General features: G+C 35.6%; 2 protein-coding genes and 1 long non-coding RNA gene across 5 annotated transcripts in view; 1 reads left to right on the top strand and 2 right to left on the bottom strand.

Moving 5' to 3' along the window:
- The window catches only part of PKD2L2 (polycystin 2 like 2, transient receptor potential cation channel), a 42,157-nt gene extending 39,472 nt beyond the window's left edge, over window positions 1-2,685 (bottom strand). Inside the window, exons 1-2 of the mRNA XM_055554687.1 lie at window positions 1,260-2,685; window positions 472-573 (exon numbers count right to left, since the gene is read on the bottom strand). Coding sequence (XP_055410662.1) covers window positions 472-573; window positions 1,260-1,290 — 133 coding nt within the window. The 5' untranslated portion in view covers window positions 1,291-2,685. The remainder of the gene's footprint in view (window positions 1-471; window positions 574-1,259) is intronic.
- The window catches only part of LOC129632960 (uncharacterized), a 77,015-nt gene continuing 56,876 nt past the window's right edge, over window positions 1,418-21,556 (top strand). For both annotated transcript variants that reach the window (XR_008704776.1, XR_008704774.1), the window contains exon 1: window positions 1,418-1,471. This is a non-coding gene — a long non-coding RNA (uncharacterized LOC129632960). The remainder of the gene's footprint in view (window positions 1,472-21,556) is intronic.
- On the bottom strand, window positions 2,945-20,473 carry MYOT (myotilin). Of its 2 annotated transcripts, none has more exons than XM_055554699.1 (10): window positions 20,337-20,473; window positions 17,221-17,787; window positions 12,545-12,719; window positions 11,608-11,712; window positions 8,696-8,745; window positions 7,480-7,612; window positions 6,004-6,211; window positions 4,320-4,485; window positions 3,689-3,822; window positions 2,945-3,468 (listed from the first exon to the last, which is right to left on the bottom strand). In XM_055554699.1, exons 2-10 carry the CDS (start codon window positions 17,574-17,576, stop codon window positions 3,296-3,298), a joined length of 1,500 nt encoding a protein of 499 aa, XP_055410674.1. In that variant the 5' UTR covers window positions 17,577-17,787; window positions 20,337-20,473; the 3' UTR covers window positions 2,945-3,295. The 2 variants fall into 2 exon arrangements, with proteins under 2 accessions (XP_055410674.1, XP_055410683.1); XM_055554708.1 differs by having other exon boundaries at window positions 8,696-8,742.

Here is a 21,556-nt window from a genome sequence, read left to right as displayed (position 1 = left end):
TACGAGACAGCAAAAGAGACACTGATGTGTAGAACAGTCTTTTGGACTCTGTGGGAGAGGGTGAGGGTGGGATGATTTGGGAGAATGGCATTGAAATACGTATAATATCATATATGAAACGAGTTGCCAGTCCAGGTTCGACGCACGATACTGGATGCTTGGGGCTGGTGCACTGGGACGACCCAGAGGGATGGTATGGGGAGGGAGGAGGGAGGAGGGTTCAGGATGGGGAACACATGTATACCTGTGGCAGATTCATTTTGATATATGTCAAAACCAATACAATATTGTAAAGTTAAATAAAATTAAATAAAAAAATAAAATATAAATGGGAAAAAAATAAAATGTGTCACTATGTTTTGAGAGGTTTCAGTAGTCTGAAAGCCTATTTTTTAAAAATAAAACCCATGGTTTATTTTTCATCTGCAGATAACTTTAGTTCAGTGTCTTCATCTACATCTGTGTACTTACATATACATAAGTTTATTAAAAAAATAGAGTACAGTAACAACTCCTGAAGTGTGGTTCTAATTTCTACATCCTCTCTGTAACGCAGTTTATGTTTCGGAGTTCCTGTGAGACATAAAACAAAAATTTTCCTTAATTTATAATGTATGTAAATCATAGGGATGGAAAAGCACAGGCAATTTTAGCTGTTTACACTGTGAAGGAAAGCTCCAATAGCTTCTGGTTATGTTTTTACTCTCACTTTATGAAGAAGGAATAATTAGTAACATTTTCCCATGGTGATAGTGGGCAATCATTTTATGACTGTTCATAATGAATTTTATAACCCAGATGTTTCCTCACCAGTCTTATTTTAAACTGAAAAAGCAAAATACAAACCAAACAAAATCCCCTCATCTGTCCCTAATCGTTTTTCGTCATCCGTCAACACTGCTTTGGGATGGCTGACTTCTGTTAGAGGAGGAAAAAGGACTCTGCCTGGGATTCTGCTAAGGTCACTACTCCCTCGATCAACAAAGGCCTTCTAAGGCTTGCTCAGCAAAGGCCAGTGTACAGCAAGTGGCTGCACCCAGATCCAGCTTTGTGCAAGGGCAAGGGGTGAGATGTCTCCTAGAGGCTTCACTTTTCCTGTCACACACAATGAGCCTCTCCGATTCTCAAGAAGAAGCTATGAAGGGTAACCGATCTGGAGATTATATCTCTCATCAGAAATAATGCGGGGTTACAAACTTTCTTGCAGGGTATTTAGAATTGCCAGTTCCGCCCTCCCCCACCCTAGGAGCGCCCCTCACCTCCCAGATGCCACCGGGAAGCCTCAGCCATTGCCGACTTGGACCACGACGCCCGTTTCGCCTTCCTAGGCCTTCAGAGCCTGCGCGATACTCTTGTGCACGTGCGCCCTTAGCTTGTGTGCCTGAGAGTCCTCTGACAACGCACGCATGCGGGGCTTGAAGATGCGAATGCGCGTGCGCACTGAGGGCTGCGTGGAAGGGCTTGGCGTGAGGTATGATGCCGGCCTACGCATGGCGGCGTTTGTCTCCTGTCTTGTCGATTTTTAGGGCAAACCTGGCGTTAGGCCTGGGCATAATCATAAAAGTCGTAGTAACTAATTATAATGGGCTACTTTTTCTTGACTACTTAATATCTGTTGGCTTGTTTAGTCTTCATACTGCCCCTTCCAGAAAGGTAGGTGTTTTGTCCTCGTATAGACTTGAAGAGACTGAGGAGAATAAATTACTACCAAAGTCGCATTGGGGCAAGGTTTGCTCAACGCCAACGCCCGAAATTGTAACGGAGACCCCTGTCCGCCTCTGCAGCTTTCAGAAACCGATAATTACTAATTGAGAGCTGTTGCTAGAAATAGCTTCCACCCCGCTTTCCACCCAATATGGCTGAAGAGAACGTTGAAATATATATATTGGAGGAAAAAAAAAAATCTGTTTAGCAGTGATGATGTAAAAGAGTAGGCCAAAACAGTAGTTCTTGGGAGCCCAGACTCATATCTGACACAGAAGCTTTGCAAAGATGGAATTTGTAAACTAGCTATAGATAGAAAAAAACAAATTTGACTGTAAATTAAGGCATCCACAAGCCCGCCAGAATGTGAGACTGGAGGGGATTCTCACGTTGGTGAAAACGAAAATAAAAAGGAATAAACTGAAAAGCCCCAGGTTAGCCAGCTGAGAAACCCATCAAGCTGTTTTGAAAGTAAGACGTAAAGCCACTTTTTGTTATTCCTCTGGAAGAGATATAGAATAATGTTGATAAATGCTGTTTCATGTCAGGTAAAAAGGAAAACTAGGCCACACAGCAGCAGGGGTCAAAGACTATCAATGATAAAAGGAATAGGAGAGGTCTAGCAGAAGGTCAGCAGCCAGTGGAGTAGAGACCTGAGAAAAAGAGGCCTAACTTAAAGATATACAGGATTTGCTCTTTCCTGTACTGGGACTCTCAGAGGCTGGCAAAATTGTTTTCTAAAGTAATAGGTTATCTGAACTAGAAATGGAGGAGGAAACCCCCCTCCCATGTAAGTATTCAAATTTACATGAACTATAAGAATTAGGCAGAGGACTGCAGACTATTTTTAATACATTGAGCTCAGTGATCTTGAAAAATTAGAAACCTATTTGGTTAAAACAAAACCACAATTTCAGGAGAGATAATATGCTTTAAGTTATTGTGATTGCCTTTGAGGTGCAAACATAAAAAGTCTAGTTTTGTATCAGGAGGAATAAACTGAGCTGTGAGCTTCACCAAGATAAACTGTTCTAGGATATAGTATTGTTGCCCTTCTGGAGCTTGTTATTCATAGGTTTTGCTGAGTGTCATAAACCAGAAGTTTTATCTTAAAGATCTAGACTTTTGTGAAGAGGAGACAGTCTGTTTTAAATATTTGAAATTTTATTCTGTTTTGACATAAAACTAAGGAACACTCAGATAATCTATACCATGTTAGTATTCCCATCAGAAAAAACAGATAAAACAGTATTTAGAAAGCAGTATCAGTAAATCTTATTAAGCATTAGATGTGTTTAAAATGTTGATATTAATTTATAACCTGTAGGTGTGTGTATGACTTAAATGTTAAAATCTCACATTTGTTAAAGATCTTCTACAATTACAAATCCAGATTTTCTGTAGGCTTCACAAACCAGAGAGGTAAATAAATGTGCAGGAATCAAAGGATAAATGTATTATAAATATATATTAGTTGTGTTACCTAATTAAAGCCATAATCTGTTAATACAGCTATGGATTTATTTCAAAAATTTAATTGAATATATTATTGATAGTGTAGTTGTTGTGTTTTCCAATGTTGGTAGAGTGGTTAAAGTTCTTCACTTTCATAGAGTCCAGATTGAGCTGCCAGCCGCTGAAACTCTCCTTCAGGGTTAAACGCTTGTTTCACATTCAGACCTTTCCCGTTAAGTGCTAAATATTTGCTGAAAGTTGGTCGGACACGTAACTGTTTAGGAGCTGGAAGAGTTTGGTTTGGACGGGCTGAAATAGATTAAATAAAAGTTAATTTAGAAAACTTGTTCTAAACACATGGGTTGCACTAGGTAGTCATTATGAGACAGGAAAAGAAAAAATAGAAAACTGACTATGTATGAGAAGAATCCCTCAGATTTTATACTATGCTGGAATTTGTGTTTCTTACTAAATCTCAGTTAAGTTCTTTATAACACTTGACATAGCACTTTATAAGAGCGTGACATACCTGTAACATCTAATCTTGTGTTACATGTGGTCACTCCAGCTTCATTAACTGCAGACACAGTATACCATCCAGCATCTTTCTTGTTTACATCTTTTATCAATAAAGTAACTCTTCCAGAGTTATCATGATATAAACTGGAAAGAGATAATTACAAGTTGAAAGTAAAGGAATTAGTTTTTCTGTGAGAATTTACTTATGATGTCTCTGACCTACAGAGTCAGACTAGTAAGAAGAATAAAAAGCATTTGGAAATTCTGAGTCTGTAGCCAGTCATTGCATAACTACTGCTTTTCTTGAATTAAACATCCGCCTCATCTTGTTTGTATCATCTATTTCCTTGAGTAATCTTCTTTTATTGTTGGTAAAAAGGTAAATCCTAGCCTACTTTAACTGCTAAATTTCTGATTAGTGCAATCTAGCTTAGTGAGGCTTATCATATTTCTATATATTTTTAAAGATTGAAGTATAGTTGATTTACAATATTGTGTTAGTTTCATTTATATATATATATTTAAAATTAAACAAATTGACGTCACAAATGCATGCCATTTATAATGCATTTCAAAGGATAACTGGATTCACCCAAGCACACTGTAGTTAGTGTAACTAACTCTCAAAATATTTATCCTACCTTATTCGATCAGTGTTGAATTGTACCATTTCATTATTTCTTTTCCAGAAAAGCTTTGGTGGAGGTACAGCCGAGATCTGGCATTCTAGCTTCACTGATTCTCCCTCAAACACTTTTTTACTCTGTGGTTTGTAGATGAACATTGGTGCTCTTCTGTGTTCTTTTGCTACATATTAATAAAAAAATTCACGTATTTGAAATATTATAAAAATATTAACGAAAAAGTATTATGAAGTTTGTATGCTGATATAAAAGTTTTAGAAAGTACTAACAACAGAAATGGAAGGTTTATGTTTCAGCTTTAGTTAAAATAATATGCAATACTGTTGTATATTGTGATACTGTTTATAATTCTAAAACAGTAATGTAATGATGACTTTATAATCATGTTTCATTTGAAGAATTTAAGTTACATTGTCATCATCTTACCTATTGGGAGACTGAGTGGTGGAAAGAGAACCAACAACTTGGGTCCAAATTCTGTTTGCCCCACCAGCCATGCGCATTGGGGAAAATTTTTTTTAGTTTTTCTGAGACTAAATTTTATTTATTATAAAGTGATACCCAAGTAATAGTGACTGCTGTGCCCACACCAAACAAAATTATGTGACGATCAGTTGCGGTTATGAATGAAAAAGCACTTTGTAAACTATAAAATAATATACAAATGCCAGTAATTATTATGTCTTTACTTTTCTTCAAATACCTGAGGGAAAAGAGTAATTGGTACTATAATACTATAACTAGCTTTTCTGAAGGAGAAATGAGGAGATTGGATGAAGTCTTTTTCAGCTCTAACATTATAGTATTTTTGGAGCTATTGGCATAGAAAGATTTTGCCCGAAGCATAATCCCTTGAATTCTGTGTGTGGTATGTATGTGTTTAAAATTCCTAGATCACTAGTTTTTCCCTTAGTCTGAGGTCCCTTATTATATCATAGAATAATCTTACAGCTTTTTCATTCATCTGGATAGAATACAAATTCAGGATTGCCCATCCTTTAACTTGGTCAAGCTTTTATACAATAAACAGTGAATTATAGCAAAATATCTCTGATGCAGTATATCTTAAGTCATTTCAAATGTGACATATTTAAAGCAGTTAAATTGTAATATTTTAAAACAGGGCATTAGTTTTATGAAAACTACTAAAAACAAATTTGAGACATGGGTTTTATTCTACTTTTTTTATAAAGCAAGTCAGCCTATTTTTGTCATAATTAAAGACTAGTTTCTGGTAAAAAGTGCATAGCCTAAGGCTAAAAGTTAACATTTACTCTTCAATTTTAAACTATGTGTGATTATAACAACCTGTGAAAATGTGAATCAGATTGATTATTTTAGACTATAGATCAGAAACATGATTAGATTAAAAATTTTCATTTTAATGTTTGATCTACAAATACTGTACGTCTAAAAATGTAACTAGAGTATACTGCCTTCTTTGGTCTATCTGAAATGTTACCTTATTTCTCTTCCAGAAAAGCTTTAGTGGTAGATCTGTCATTCTCGTTTCTTTGAATTTCCCTCAACCTCTGCCCACTGTGGCTTTTACATAAAAATTGATGTTCTACTAGATTCTGTAGTATAGACATGAACCTTAAATGTAAAGTCTTTTTCAACAGTTTCTTTTTTGATTTGACATGTTTTTAAGGAGCTCTCTGGTATCTCTTTGAAAGCTTACCCAGGACATCCAGCTGCACAGTAAAGGTGGCTTCTCCCGCTCTGTTCTTGGCAACACATGCATAAGCCCCTGCATCTGAAGCTCTGACCACTTCAAAGATGAGTGAATGAAAACCCTTCTCAGACACTATCATTTTGTGAAAATCATCTGATTGAACTGGTCGTCCATTTAGATACCATGACACATCAGGAGCTGGTAGTCCACTCACCTAGAAAGGAAAATACAAGATGATAGAATTTTAAATTACAGATCACTGGATCCCCTTTGTCCATTTATGAATTTTAACAATTCAGTATCTGAGTGGGTTTGTGATTAAAAATGCAAAGTATGATCTTAAAAGATATTTTCTTTCAATAATTTTTAACAAAGTAGTAAAAATGATAATCCTTGAAATTAGTATAGTATTTTCAGACTATCTCAAACCACATCTAGCTCTTTCATATACAACCTCAAGCTCCTTAAGAGCTCTTAATTACTATATTAAGGACATTAATTTATGTTATATTGGTTTCCACAAGGAATATGGAGGTCATATGGATTTTCTGGTTAATGGCAAGTGCAAATGAAGTCCTAAAGACACATATATATGAATCTTGCTAATCTAATTAATAACCTTTCCAAAACAGAGTGTTCTTGAGCTATAGTTCTGGTGTATGAATGTCATTTTGTTAAGTGTTTTCATATAAGCCTTAACAGTCAAATCTGTACACTGAATTTCACTCATAAGGAATCTGGAAAAATATTTTATGAAGAAAAAATTCTCCAAAATGATGATAATAAAAATGGAGGCCTTTCTAATAAGTTATTTTAGCCTGAAGAATTAATTCTTCCAGGCCAAGAGAGGGCAGGGTAGCTTGAATTTCTTGAAGAGGCATTTTACTTAGGGAATCCTATTGTTATGAAAGCTTCACTTATACAGGGTATTAGGTGTTTGGCACTATTGTAAGTACCTTATACCTATTTACTCAGTTTATCTTCAAATAGCTTTATGACATTGGTACAATTTTTATTCCCATTTTACAGGGAAAACAAAAGGGTAGTGATATTAAATGATTTGTCTCAGGTTACACAGCTGGAAAATGGCAGGGCCAGGATTCTAACCCAGGTAAACTTATGTATAGTGTTCTTATCCACTATACATACTACTTGGGCTTCCTTGGTGGCTCAGACAGTAAAAAATCTGCTTGCAATGCTGGAGACTCAGGTTCAATCCCTGGGTCAGGAAGATCCCCTGGAGAAGGGAATGGCTACACACTCTAGTATTCTCGCCTGGAGAATTCCATGGACAGAGGAACCTGCTGGGTTACAGTCCATGGGGTGGCAAAGAGTCGGACACGATTGAGTGACTAACACACACACGTACATACATACATACTACTTTTCAGGCTGTGTAGAAAGCTATGAAGAGGAGGAGACATTTTTCAAAACACTCCCATTGTTTAATTTTTATCCAATATTTTTGAACTTTTTTCTTACTTTGAAGTCCATTCTGCAGAATCTTCCTTCTTCAATTGACATGTTCTCTGGCACTTGAATGAAGCGAGGTGGGTAAAATTTCTCCTGGATGGCATCCTGATCATTCATGTCTCCCCTTGAAGATGATCTGCTTCTACAAAAACATTTTAATAATCACTATGCAGAAGAATTGTCATTGCTCTTCCTTTCATGCAAATATGATTTAGCCATCACATTTGAAACCCCAGAGGCTATGCTGTTTGATCTGATAGTGTAGTAACAATGGAGAGAGGCTGCAGAGCTGTATTTATCTGTGGCATATTTGATGACTGTTAGAAATGGTAGCAATTTAGAAACATCTGGGACAAATGATACATCTTTGTTTCTTTTTTTCAGTGCCATGAATTGATGAAGAAACTAATCTATTAAAATGCATGGACAATTATAGTCACATGCAAAGACTGTATAATTAGGATTGGGTTTTCATTATGAGAAAGTTTAGTATGGAAACATCGTCCTGGCTTATTTGACGAAGACATTTAAAAAATTTCCTCTGAGACAGTTGTGATAATTAACAGATAAAAATTTTTATTGTCATCTTGGACGTTAGAAAATTCACATTGTTCTTCTCTGTTGGTTCCAAAGCAGTATAAACATTTTCTTTTTTATAGCCATACTTTTTAATGTGTGTGTGTGTTGCTCAGTCGTGTCTGACTCTGTGACCCCATGGACTGTAGCTCGCCTGTCTCTTCTGTCCATGGGATTCTCCAGGCAAGAGTATTGTAATGGATTGCCATTCCCTTCTCCAGGGGATCTTCCCAACCCAGGGATCGAACTTGGGTCTCTCGCACTGTGGGCAGTTTCTTTACCACCTAAGCATAGTTAATTTACAGTGTTGTGTTAGCTTTAAGTGTATAGCAAAGTGATTCAGCTATATACAGATATATCTTTTTCAGATTCTTTTCCATTATAGGTTATTACAAGACATTGAATATAGTTCCCTGTGCTGTACAACAAGTCCTTTCTGTTCATCTATTTTGTACCTAGAAGTGTGTATATGTTATCCTAAATTCCTAATTTATCCGCCCGCCAACCTGCTATCCCCTCCGGTGACACTGTTTTTTATAAAAGGTTTGTAAGAAACTTAAGGATTTTGTAAATATTACATTTTTAAAAATATGAACATGTTTTAGGTAGCAAAATACATACTTCTTTAAAATTAAAAACATTTTTTTACCTTACTTGTGATGTAGGAACTTGCAGTCGTGCATGTTCTATATTGTGCTGCTTGAAATTAAAACAAAGTGATAATGTTAACATGCCACTGTTAGCTTGAAATTAAGCAGAATTTAGTAGTTGAAAGGAACATTTCTGTTGTGGTTGTGTTCGTATTGTCATAGATAGTTCTATATATTTAGCTGTTAAGCATTTAAAATATGGTATACTAACCTTCTAGTATTCTAGCAAGAAATCTATAGAATTAAGACTATTCAGTAGATATGGTTTATGAAAATTAACTAAACTTTGAATTGATGGTGGTTCATTTTTCAAATGACTGTTTTTTATGTCAACGGATGATGAATCCCCCTGGTGTATTTGAAATGGTAGCACATAGTACAGATTGTCCTTTGGTAAAACAGTAATAGTCATGAAGTCACTTGTGTTGGCAGTAGATAACAGGGTATTATGCTTACTACTCATAAGTGGCACCAACAGCAATAAACACGTATTAGACTGGAAAATACTTTTCTTTCTGGCTCAGGGCACAAAATCCTGATGGACACTCTGGAAGCTATGTGTAGAGCTATGAATAGCCTTTGGAAAACAATATTACTTCCTGCTTAATAATGATGTATTTAATTTAAGCAACCATCTTTTAGGACTTATATCTGAGCACTAGCAAGTTATTCATATTTGAGGATGAAATCAGGAATTGATGAATATTATAATTAATTGGTAAGATATTGTGTGCCTGTTTCTCATATTTCATTGTGCTTGGTATAGTGAGAGATACGAAGAAGTAGAAAATATAGTCCTTACCTGGACATATGAAAAACATCTGTATAGCAACATAGCAAATAAATACAGATAATTTATTTTGGGATGAACTTTAATTTTGTTTGTATTTTGTCATTCTGGAACAAAATTCTTATAACTCTGCAATGATTGTTGGTGAGGCTTTGAGTTTGTCTAAGCAAAATGTCAAAAGAACAATCAGTATGGCAGAAACCAACACAATATTGTAAAGCAATTCTCCTCCAATTAAAAATAAATAAAATATAAAAAAGAGCAATCAACTAATTTTTTAGTAAAAAAAAAATCCACTTAAAATCATAATATCCAAATTAAGTTTTTTACTTTTTCCTATAGTGGTTTGAATATATATAGATTTGTATTCATAGGTATGATATTTTTGGTTATATGTGTTGCATTGGCCAAAAAGTTCATTCAGGTTTTTTCATACCATTTTAGGGAAAACCCAAATGAACTTTTTGGACAACCCAATAGTTTGATGACATTTTGTATTATTTAAGTAGACTATTTGAAGTGTAAGATTTTTCTTTTCTGATTTCATAATATATTTTGCTGCTATCTCTTTTCTTGGTACTATCATCTTCATTTTAAAGTTTTTGAAGAACTAATGAGAAAAACAATACATCTTTGCCCTTGAAATCATACATTGAATTTGTAAGATAAACCATCATCAATATGATGTTACTTTGAGTTATTTCTTCTTATAGAGATATATTTATGTCTTATTCTTGCTTTAATCTCCTATTTCAACTCCAGAGCCCAACACACAGTAGATGGTTCATATAAATTAGTTGAATAAATGAGCATGTGAACTGTTTAGTAGCTAGGAGAGATTTAAGTTCTGTTTTCAGGTTCTAGTTACTTGCTGTGCTAGATAGACCCCACTCTATCCTTTTTAGTAAATCTAGTCACATTTGGTGAAAAAGTGAAAGTGTTAGTTACCCAGTACTGTCTGACTCTTTGTGACCCCACGGACTGTAACCCACCAGGCTCCTCTCTCCATGGAATTCTCCAGGCAAGAATACTAGAATGGGTAGCCATTCCCTTCTCCAGGGGATCGCCTTAATCTAGGGATTGAACCTGGATCTCCTGTGTGAATAGTGAGAGATCTGGGGTTTGATCCCTGAGTTGGGAAGATCCCCTGGAGAAGGGAATGGCTACCCACTCCAGTGTTCTTGCCTGGAGAATTCCATGAACAAAGGAGCCTGGTGGGCTACAGTCTGTAGGGTTTCAAAGAGTGGGACACAACTGAGTGATTAACACACAGTCATATTTAATAGAAACAATCTTATTTTCCTCTTACGCTTTAGAAGGATGCTTTTTATGAGGTTGGAATTCTTGAATGCCTGGTTTCATCCCTTTTGCTCTCAGTTTCTGTGGACTTTTTAGGAAGGACTAAGAGATAACTACAGAAGGAAGACAGGAAGCAATAGCTGTTCATTCTGCCTCTCCAGCAGTACACTTCTCTTTGAGATTAACTTGTTAAAATAAAATTGGTCAGGAACATGCCTGTGGAATATTCACTTTATGTTCTCCATAAAGTTAATCCCTTCTTGGAAAGGATGCTTTTGTTAATCCTGGAGCTGTTATTCATAAGGTTTTTGTTGTCTGTTTTGTTTTTAATAAGCATTTCAAAATACATGGAACATGTCAAAGGAATTAGATGTTTCATTAGTACACGAGTTTATTTTAAAACTTTGAAATGATAAACAGCTTATGAGAAAAGGTTGCAATTACTTTCTTCCGAGTTTTAACTTCCATCCTGTTAAAGATTTACAACTCATAAATTTTCTGTCCATGTAGACATTGTAGGGAGAGTCCTAGGTCTAACTGACCCCTAAATGTCTAGATGAAAAGTGACACCATTAGCCTTCTGGTGTTTTGACTTTGTAATATTTCATATGCAGATATTAGAACCACCAGAAAATAGGGTAAAGTTAAAAATTTTTGTGTATGTATGCAACCAGTCATGACCTGTCCTTTTTTATATCTAATGCAGCATGGAAGTAATTGACTTTTGCTTCAAATGCTAGTTATAAATATTTAGAAAAGCATACATCTAAAAATCACATGAAAGAAAAGTGCTCCAGTTAGATAAAGATTAGTTTAATTTACCTGTGCTGAATCTTGTGCCTCACTGTCATTTTGACCTTGAAACACAGCAGCTGCATTCTGTGGTCCTAGCAATCTGCGAGCCATCTTCTCCTCATATGTTAGCCGCTTTAAAGAAAGAATCATAAAGGAGATAGTAATGAGATTTAATAAAAGTTGTTTGTATGACTTTACCTTAAAACCACCAAGAATTATAACAAAGAAACATAATTATGCCTATTGAATGATAGATACTGTATTTTTAAGAAAGCATTTTCTTTCATTCAAAGCATTTCCACTTCCTTCATCTGTAAATATTCATCTCTGTTTTCTTTTTTCTCCTAGGAAAGACAAGCTTTGTTGTTGTTCAGTTGCTAAGTCATGTCTGATACTTTGCGATCCCATGAACTACAGCGCACCAGGCTTCTCTGTCCTTCACTATCTTCCTGAGTTTACTCAAACTCGTGTTTTTGTTTTTTTTTTTTCTTTCAAAAAGCCCAAACAATTTTTTTGGCCAATCCAATAGTGGATTAAAGGCACATAGCAGTACTGTTTCAGATATCAGTGACTAATAATACAATGTGCAAAATAAGAATTGTAGCTGTTTTCCATCAATAGTATATACCAAAGTACATGAAGAAGTCAGGTTGACAGTATTTCCTATTAGTTATTTGGTCATCAGACATTTTTATGGAAGGGCAATGCTTAAAACAGAATTTGAATTAAGTCATTCAGATTGTTTTTTTTTTTTTTCATTTTCTTCATTATTTTACTGCTGAACTCCTAGAAGGGATTTCATGCAGAGAAATACAGAATAGGATCCAAATATTCCCTCTTTTTAGATATTCCTATCCCTTGCTGATTATATGGACATAGCTCTGTGAGACAGAAACAACTGTCTTACTGAGATTAGATTTTATAGTTCTATTGTCTTTTTATACAAAATAGGCATCTTGCTTACTTGGTTTCCATTGTGAAGAAGGCTGTCCTTGCATTTTAGCTTTCTCTCCAAATCTTGAATAAGAGCTTCTTTTGATCCTTGTATTTCGTGGTCAGGAGTTCTTGGTGTGAGCTTAGCATTTGCATTTTGGGATGACCTAACATTTATGGGTTGGCCTACTGAGGGTTGTTGATAGCTTTAAAAAGAATAAAAGATTTTTATTTATTTATTTATTTACTTTACAGTGTTGTTTTGGTTTTGCCATACATCAACATGCATCTGCCACGGGTGTACATGTGTTCCCCATCCTGAACGCCCCTCCCACCTCCCTCCCCATACCATCCCTCTGGGTCATCCCAGTGCACCAGCCCCAAGCTTCCTGTATCCTTCATCGAACCTGGACTGGCGATTCATTTCTTATATGATATTATACATGTTTTAATGCCATTCTCCCAAATCATCACCCCCTTCCCTCTCCCACAGAGTCCAAAAGACTGTTCTATACATCTATGTCTCTTTTGCTATCTCGCATACAGGGTTGTCGTTACCATCTTTCTAAATTCCATATATATGCATTAGTATACTGTATTGGTGTTTTTCTTTCTGGCTTACTTCACTCTGTATAATAGGCTCCAGTTTCATCCACCTCGTTAGAACTGATTCAAATATATTCTTTTTAATGGCTGAGTAATACTCTATTGTGTTATTTTAAAAAAATAAGATCTTTAAGAAGTGGTAAAATAGAATTGGCATCTTTTTGTCAGTCACCTTTAGGTAGGTTGAATTTACCACTTAGTATTGTGGGTGTTATTAAAATACCAATTGCCTTAATAACAGTCAAGAAGAATTTTATAAGAATGGTTACCAGCTGTTTTTTCTTTTCTCTTTGTCTTTGCAAATGAAAATTAAGTAGCAGGAGGAGCAATTTAGATTAGACATAAGAAGAATGTTTTTCCCTGAAGATTTTCCCTAAAGAAGTGAGAGTGAGTCCGGTAAGTGGCAGCATGAGGGCTCTTCCAATATTTCAGTTGAATTTCCTAAGTTTGATTTATGGGTGGATAGTAAGCATTAGTGTACTGGAGCTGACTCATATGGGCTTAAGATAATGATTTTTAGTGTCTCTTCCCAACTCACTGTGATCTCATGTTGAAAGTCTGAAATTGATTGGTGAAGGTATATACACTAGGGAAATTGGTTAGTGCCACAATTACCACCTTCCTCCAGAGCTGATTGTTAAACATTTACCAGCATGACTACTGGTGTTCAATGAATATTCTCTTGCTTTGCATTGAATTTACAGTTTATATAATCTCTGGCTTTAATTTCTACTTCCTATTAATTTCATATTCTAGATAATCCAAGTATGGCACTATATAACAACTTCTAAAGTAATAGTTTCTTTAATGTTGCTAATGTGATTTTTAGAGAAAGATATGATTAGAGGAGGAAGGAGAAAGAAATGTAAATTGAGAAAAAAGGGGGTCTGGAAAAAAACAAGTTTGAATGGCATTGGTTTAAATCCTTATTTCAAACTCCAATCCTAAATTTTATTCTAAGACGTCCTTGCACCTCTCAGAGTTTCCCTGCTGATTCTGATAGAGGACAGGGGTGATGTTTAAGGAGTCCTGTATTTTTAGATCTGTTAGATAGCTCATGCTTTTATTCATATTTTACCTAGTTTATTTACTTAGGGTGCTGCAGGTGCTAGCTTATACCCGTTTAGTATAATAGATATTATATTGTGTGGGAAAATGGGCCACTACCCTCTGAATATTTTGCCATTATCATAATAAACATTCTGCAGATATCCAGATGAGGAAGCCTTGGTCTGTTCTCTGATATGTTCGTGTTCAAAAATTCTCAAGGATCATTAAAAGAACTTGTAAGCTAAGGGGAAATATATTTCCTCTGAGTGGAGCCAGAGATTTAATTTTTGCAGACTTTGGGGACTTGGTTAGTAATCTCTAGATTGTAAATATACTGAGGGAAAAAAGATGTTTTATTACTCACTGTTGTATTATTTATATCTACTAACCTGAGGCTTTCAAAATAGTGAAGCGATACTATTAATTCAATGAATGAATATTTTTCATTGTATTCAAGATACTCTATTGAAAGTTGAATATATACGTTTTCCCTTGTTGTATTCCAGATATTCAGGATTGCCTATATCAATCCTCAACTAAAGTCTGATTTGTTCAGTGAAGTAAATAGCCAAACAAAATGTTTAAGTAAATAGTAAGGTGGTTTTGTTTTAAGATTGAATTCCCAGGTCAAAGTGTTAAAGTACCCTTGGTTTTATAGATCTACTATTTCTTCAAATGTATGGTTAGAATAGTCTGCCTGTTTTTTTTTTTTTTGTTTGTTTTTTTTTTTTTTTGAGCTAGCCTATCATTTTTTAAAGTTACATGTGTTTGGTAAAGTGAGTTAGCATTAAATAATAATTTTGTCACACTGTCATATTATAGTGTAATATGTCTGAGAAATTCTAAAGGACTGTTAAAACCAAGGCTGAGAATTACTTATATGTATTTATGTAGCTTCAGTCACTTTGTTCACTGAAGACCTGCATTATTACCATTTTATATGGTTTAAGGGTTAGGACTTGATATCTATTCGTAATTAGAAACTAACGTTATACTTGCACAGTGCTTTATAGGGTTTTCTCCCCCTAACATTAATCACCCAAATCATTAGCTTTCGTTATAGATCAACATACTGAATCACCTAGCAGGTAAGGCAGTCATGCTGAATGTCACACAGCAAGCTTTTTGAAAGGAGTACTTAAAGAGTTCCTCTAAATTTCCAGTCTGTTGGTTCGAGCAAATGTATGAAACGTTTGCTTAAGGGTTGCTTACTGATGAAAAGCTAACTAAAGCTTTCAAGCTTCTCTAGGTCAGAATCCAAGGAATTATTTTAGAAGACAGGGCAAACTTAAGCCCATCATAACAATGAGGGAGTTGTGCACAAATGTTCAAAGGGCCAGAGCTTTCCACCCTGTACAGCTGGACACTGAATGGGTATCAAGTGGCTGTGGGAAGATTAAAAGAGTTATCTATGATTGCTGAAAATGGAACAGCTAAAGCTGGATCTTTGATCTCTAGTTTGGGGTCCTTCTATGCTTTATTTCTCATCCTCTCCATTTCATCCTTTTTTCCTCTCTTTAGTTCTATGCACGGAACTAAGTACATGGTCATGGCTTGCTAGTATTTTATGGCCTTCTTTTCTGGACAGGAATTTGGAATAGGATTAAACACTTTACTAAGAAGAATATAGTAGTCAGAAAAGGTTATTTTAGATTTAAATATGCTTATACAGCAAATTTAGAAATAATTGAAAGCTAGATGGAAAAAGATTATCTGGGTAAAATGTAACTAATAAAAATCTACAATGTGTGATAATGGGTATAATGGGAATTTGGGGTGGAAGAGGAGAAGAGGGCTCTTAATTCCTGAAGGCATCTTTTAAAAATTTTTAGGCCAAACCTGTGAGAATGCCTTTTTGTAGGTTAGAATTTTTGTCAGCCATTTCAGATGATTCTACCTAGTATCTGTAGGATTCTAACAAATGTGTTTGGCTTTCTTGGTTTTTATTTTTAAAAATACTGAAAAATTTTCTTTGCAAGTTGATTTGCTGTGGTTAGACCACTAACAATTGGAATCTCTTGAAAAAATTAGCCTCTAGAGAAAACTGAGAGAAATTAGGAAGAATTTCAGCATATCTGTTGATAAGCCTGTAACCAACAAAACATATTCCATCAGTTTTTCAGATGCCTCTGATTTAATTCTCTTGACGTTCTAGCCAGCCGAGGAATAGGAAAACTGATAGCCCAAAGTTTGCATAAGCACAAAGTATTTAGTTCATGTTTTAAAAAAAGCACAACCACTATGTCCTTCTTCATATCAGTTTCTCCTTGGACAGTTTTAGGGCTGTGGAAATAGTACATGCTTGCATAAGTCTGCAGGTATTCTTCCCTGTATTTAGATTGGTCCTACCAGTTGGAACAAAGTGTGGTTTTAATGATCTTCGAAACTTTAAGGTCATGAACCTTTATCTATTCAAGCTTTTTTTTCTGATCATTGGGAAAATTTACATACTTTAGTGTCTGAATCCCATATTTTCTTTTTAGCCAAGTGGATATTCAGGATCAGAGGGAAAGACGGATAGTAAGAAAAGACTAAAACTGAGAAGAAACTTAATAGCTTCTGCTTATGTGAGAGGAAATCCTATCTGAAGAAGAGCAGACAGGTGTTCACCTCAGCTAAGCTTAGAACCAGAGGGATCAAATTTACAGCATGAGGAACTTAAAGCTGGGGAAATAGTTCACTGTTCTTGGGTATGTTAGAAATCTCTTTTGGAAGATGGAAAATAATAGGTAAGTCATTACCTATTATGTATAATATGTATAGTTCAAGTATAATATGAAGTAATAGGTGATTTGGGTTGAACTCAACCTGGACACTGGAGAATGGGTCAGATGACTTATTGCCAGTACCTTGGTTCAAGGTGTTCCAGGAGAAATATGGAATGAGACCATGAAGTCACATTGACTTTTTAGATAGTGAAGAATGACGTACATAACCCATCCCCCTTCTCTCCCAGATACTAGCTCCCAGGATTCACAGTTTTATCTAACTATGTCTCTCTCTTTATATATATATGTATATTTTTTTTCTTTTTCTTTTAAGCTCACTTACTTGGAGTCCACCGTGGAAGGGTTTTTACTGCTGCTGTAATCAGGCTGTGATGGTAATATGGAGCTGAGGAAGCTGGCTGGAGACTGGTTATAAGTAGCTGTAACCCTTTGGGCTGGGTTGGAGCCAGCAAGCTGCTGAGGAGAAGCAGGGAAAGCAGAGGAGGACATAGTGATGTGAGAGCTCACTGTTGAGGAGGCAGAATATCTTTGCTCTGTGCACTGGCGGGGTTGGATGGTAATGGAGGACTGTTTGGTCTGGCTAGAGTAGCTGGAGATTTCCGGTCCGGGAGGCTGAAGTCTGGAGCCACATGGATTTTGGGATTGGATGAAGTGTTTTGGACGTTCGTAGTTAAACATGTTTAGCTGGTTTATGGAAGTTGAAGGCAACTTATTATTGTAATGACTTGCTCCTGAAGGGGTGGGGTCCTGAATCTGGGTCTGCAAGCCTGGAATTACAGGAGGTTGCAGTGAATCAGAAGCGACCTTGGTCTGTGCCTCCTTGTTGAGATCCTGGGGATACAGTGCTCCTGGCTTTGATGGAGTGGCCTTCTCTTGAAGAATATTGTTCCTTCAAAAGAAGAAAGTGATTCAGTTACAGTATTTGCATAAAAATGGTACTGTTTAAGATCTTTAGGAGTTTGTGTGCTTTATTTTTTTTTCTTTAACTTATGTGCTTTCAAAGTCATCTCAAGGTGGAACTTCACTGGCTTATAGACTTTCCATTCCTTTATGCATTGTCTTTGAACAAATGACTTCCACTTGAGAATAAGAAAAAATAATTCATTAGTATTTGTTTGCCTCTGGGTTATTCTTCAAGCACACCTGGGGGCTTCAAGATGTAGGAAAAGTTTTGATTTTGAGTTTGCCAAGTGTTTGTTTATGAAAAGAAAATTTATGATGTTGTTCAGTGTGTTAATTTTATTTCGTGTTTAGCTTTTGACAAAAGCCTGCAGTTTCATTAGCCACAGAGAGTTACTGATTTAAAATTATTAGCAGTTAAATATATTAGCTTCTATTCAGTTTGAATTCTTCCCATTGTTCATCAATACCAATGAACAACTCTTCTGATGCACCATTAATTCATGCCTTGGTGATCTGTGACGAATGACATGGTGAGTCAGGGTGAGCAGTGTGCTTCTTTTCTAAAGAACATTACTGTCCATATTTGCTCCTTCATCCTTTTACAACTTCACAAAGTATGGCAAATGCCCGTACTTCACTGTGGTCAACCATGAGTGGATTTCGTTTTACCTTATAATTCACTGCCTGTTTCTCCCTTTGATTCCCAATTGACCATAGTACCAAACTAGAAGATAATTAAGGAGTGACTGCATTCAAGTATCTCTCTGTATGTATATAAGTTACTGTATTCCAGAATCCTTTGTAGTTTTTGTTATTTTTTGATTTTATTGGTTATTGGTCTTGCTGTTCTCTTAATTATTTGGTTTCACTTTAAATTATTTTTGTGTTTAGTATGTATTTTAGACTAAATTTTGAAATTGCTTTCATTCCTGTATTATTTTTTCTTTTGAAATGGCAAACAGTATGTACAGAAAAAAGTAAGGCAGCTTTGAAGCTAGCCTATACTTTTCCAAGAAAAGATGATTGCCATTTCTCTTACTCAACACTGCATTGGCACTCCTGACTTTTGACAGTAGGTCCCCATTTTTCCTGTGATGGATCATTTGCCACTAAAATCAGCCTCAAAGAAATATTTTCACCTGATTTTTTCCATTAGTATGGTAAATCTGGGAAGGACTATATATATACTTCACACAAAAAGACTAGCCCCATAAATTGTTTTAACATTGATTCTGTGTTTATTCAAAATATCAACTGATTTAATTCAGAATATGTTTAGTTTGCTTCATATAGTATAAACCAACACTGAAGTAATGATAAATCAAACTTTTAGCTAATAAAATTAACCAAATTGTCATCATTGAATCCTAGTCTTATGATTACTTAATGTCCTCTCTTGAATAAAGTATCATTTTTAATGAAAAATTTCTAAACCCATCAACTTGATTCTCAGGTTGTATGTATAGTTTAGAGTTACACAGTTTTAGGAAAGAATAAAAATGCAACTAAACAGCCAAAAGAAAGATTCTTTTGAAAAAGGCACTTAAAAAGTCATACATTTCTTAATTTTGAGTTTATGAACACAAGCACATTCAACTAGGGTGCATTTTAGTAATTAACTATATTAAGCCTTGAAATTACTGGAGAAAAACATCCAAAAGGAGGCTTTAATTAGATATTCTTAAAAAAAGAGACTATTTCAAGGCAAGTAGTTTTATACTATGGGTTTACTCCATTGCAGAATTGAATCCAGTGTTTGATTTTAAATTCCTTTTTGGGCTGACAGATCATTCAGATTAATTTCAAATAGCAAGGAATAAACTGTTAAACAAATAGCCAGTAGATATTTTCCAGAAAGTTCCCTGTTTTTATTTATGTATATTTTTAGAATGTCAACTGTGTTGTACATTTTGATATCAGCTTACATAGTTAACAATTACTGTTATTTTTTTTAAAAATTCAATTAAAAATATGTTCTTTCAAATGTTTCATGTCTGAAGAAAATTTTGTACATATGTTCATGCAGATAACTCTGGAAGGCTTTTCTTCGTGTTTGTAGTTACTGTTCAACAATCAGTTCTATAATCCTTCTGTTTTATGACAGTATCATTGTATTCCAAATAATGTTAAATAAATTTCAAAGATTTTATGAATAAAGTTCTATTAACTCTCCTGTTTAGAAAAATCTTAACTTTCCCCCCTATCTCTAATATACCACAAACTTAAACAGAAAACTGAGGATATTTTGAAGCTATAGGACATGCACAGTTACAGATAGGCCAGGTGTCCTTTTTCAAAGAAAACTGATGATTGAAAAATAATGACACACAACTATCTTTCCTTCTACCTTTTTTAATGCCTTATAGTTTCAGTGGAATGAACAGGTCTCATTCTTTTCAAATCTTAGTGTAATGCCATTATGATCTTGTGGCTTTTGAACGTTTTATCTGAAGATCACCTTTTACATACTGTTCTGATTTGGACAAAAACAAAAACAAAACCCAAAACTGAAGCAGGAATAAAGAAGGGACTTACCCGAGTTCCAGAGAGTGCCAGCTGGGTTAAACCTACTACTAAAGGGAAGGAAGAGGCATCCCCTTCCCTCGCAGACTAATCTAGTGGCTCTGTGCTTAGTATTATAGCACCACTGACTTTTATCAGCTGCCAAGCAGTGACATCTGATGTGCTTGCCTGTCCATCTACCTATGCTGGCATGTCAAAGTAAGAGTCCATGATCTAAACAATATCTCAGATGTCTTAGTGATATTTAAGGAGTGGGATTACATGAGCTTCTCTTGCAAGCCTCTTTATTTTAGATGTGAACTTTGACTAGGAGCTTTAGCAAGCACATGTAGGGGGGACAGCAAAGAACTGAGAAATGGGAAAAGGTGTAGAGAAAACTCATTTTCTCTTTTTGTGATGGGGGCTTTGATCTTCCTTGTTGAAAAAAGGACTGAAAGGGAAATAGTATTCTAAGACTGACATTCTGACTACTAAGATTTCTCCAGAAATAAGACCACTGATGGATGGGCTTCAAATTGATTTCTATTAGATAGCTATTCATATGAAGACCTCTTTTTTTCCTCTCTTGCCAAATGGAAGGAGGGGTAGAGTGGGATTCAAGCAGTTTGCTTCAAGAGAAGGAGTGTGTCTAGGCAAAGGCAAGAGAGCAGAATAATGGTGTTATGTCACTGGGAAGGTGGGGAAGTGGAAAAACATGATTTGGTCTGTATAGCAAGTTCTCTGAATCTGTATGGCATATAGATCCTTGACCTTATACTTTTAATGACCTTATACCTTTATACTTTTATTCTAAAAGAGTTGAAACACTTAAGAAACTACCCATCAAGCAGTGTTTACAATTAGGGCTCTGTCCTGTAGCTCTCTCTATCTCCCTTACTCCTTATAGTTACACAATTTCCTTTCTCTTTTCACCAAGGAGACCATCTTAGCCTTTTATGTTTCCATTTGTGTGTGTGTGTGCGCGCGCGTGTGCGCAGAGAAGTATATAATTAGGAAGAAAGCTTCAGATCAACAAAAGGTGGTAGAGAGGGGTAGGTGACATGAGGAACAGGCTAATCAATTGGAATTATCCATATTTAGTGGCTTTAGCTTGGTGTGGTTCTGTTGTTTAAAACATAATTATTTATTCCCCTCCCTCATGGTCTTAGAAAAGGCCCTGATTCTGGGAAGGATTGAGGGCAGGAGGAGAAGGGGACAACAGAGGATGAAATGGTTGGTTGGCGTCATTGATT

Source organism: Bubalus kerabau, chromosome 1 (assembly GCF_029407905.1).
Source record: "Bubalus kerabau isolate K-KA32 ecotype Philippines breed swamp buffalo chromosome 1, PCC_UOA_SB_1v2, whole genome shotgun sequence".
NCBI lineage: Eukaryota > Metazoa > Chordata > Mammalia > Artiodactyla > Bovidae > Bubalus > Bubalus kerabau.
Note: the sequence above shows the minus strand (reverse complement) of the source record. Positions and strands in the feature narration are given on the sequence as shown.

Bases quoted from the DNA above. Each gene is read 5' to 3' on its own strand.
- MYOT (XM_055554699.1), bottom strand. From the start codon at position 17,576: ATGTTTAACTACGAACGTCCAAAACACTTCATCCAATCCCAAAATCCA. The intron at 4,486-6,003 runs GTAAGCTTTCAA...ATTAATATGTAG, and splicing joins TGTGCAGCTGGATGTCCTGG to CAAAAGAACACAGAAGAGCA. The intron at 3,823-4,319 runs GTAGGATAAATA...ATCTCTTTCCAG, and splicing joins TTCAACACTGATCGAATAAG to TTTATATCATGATAACTCTG.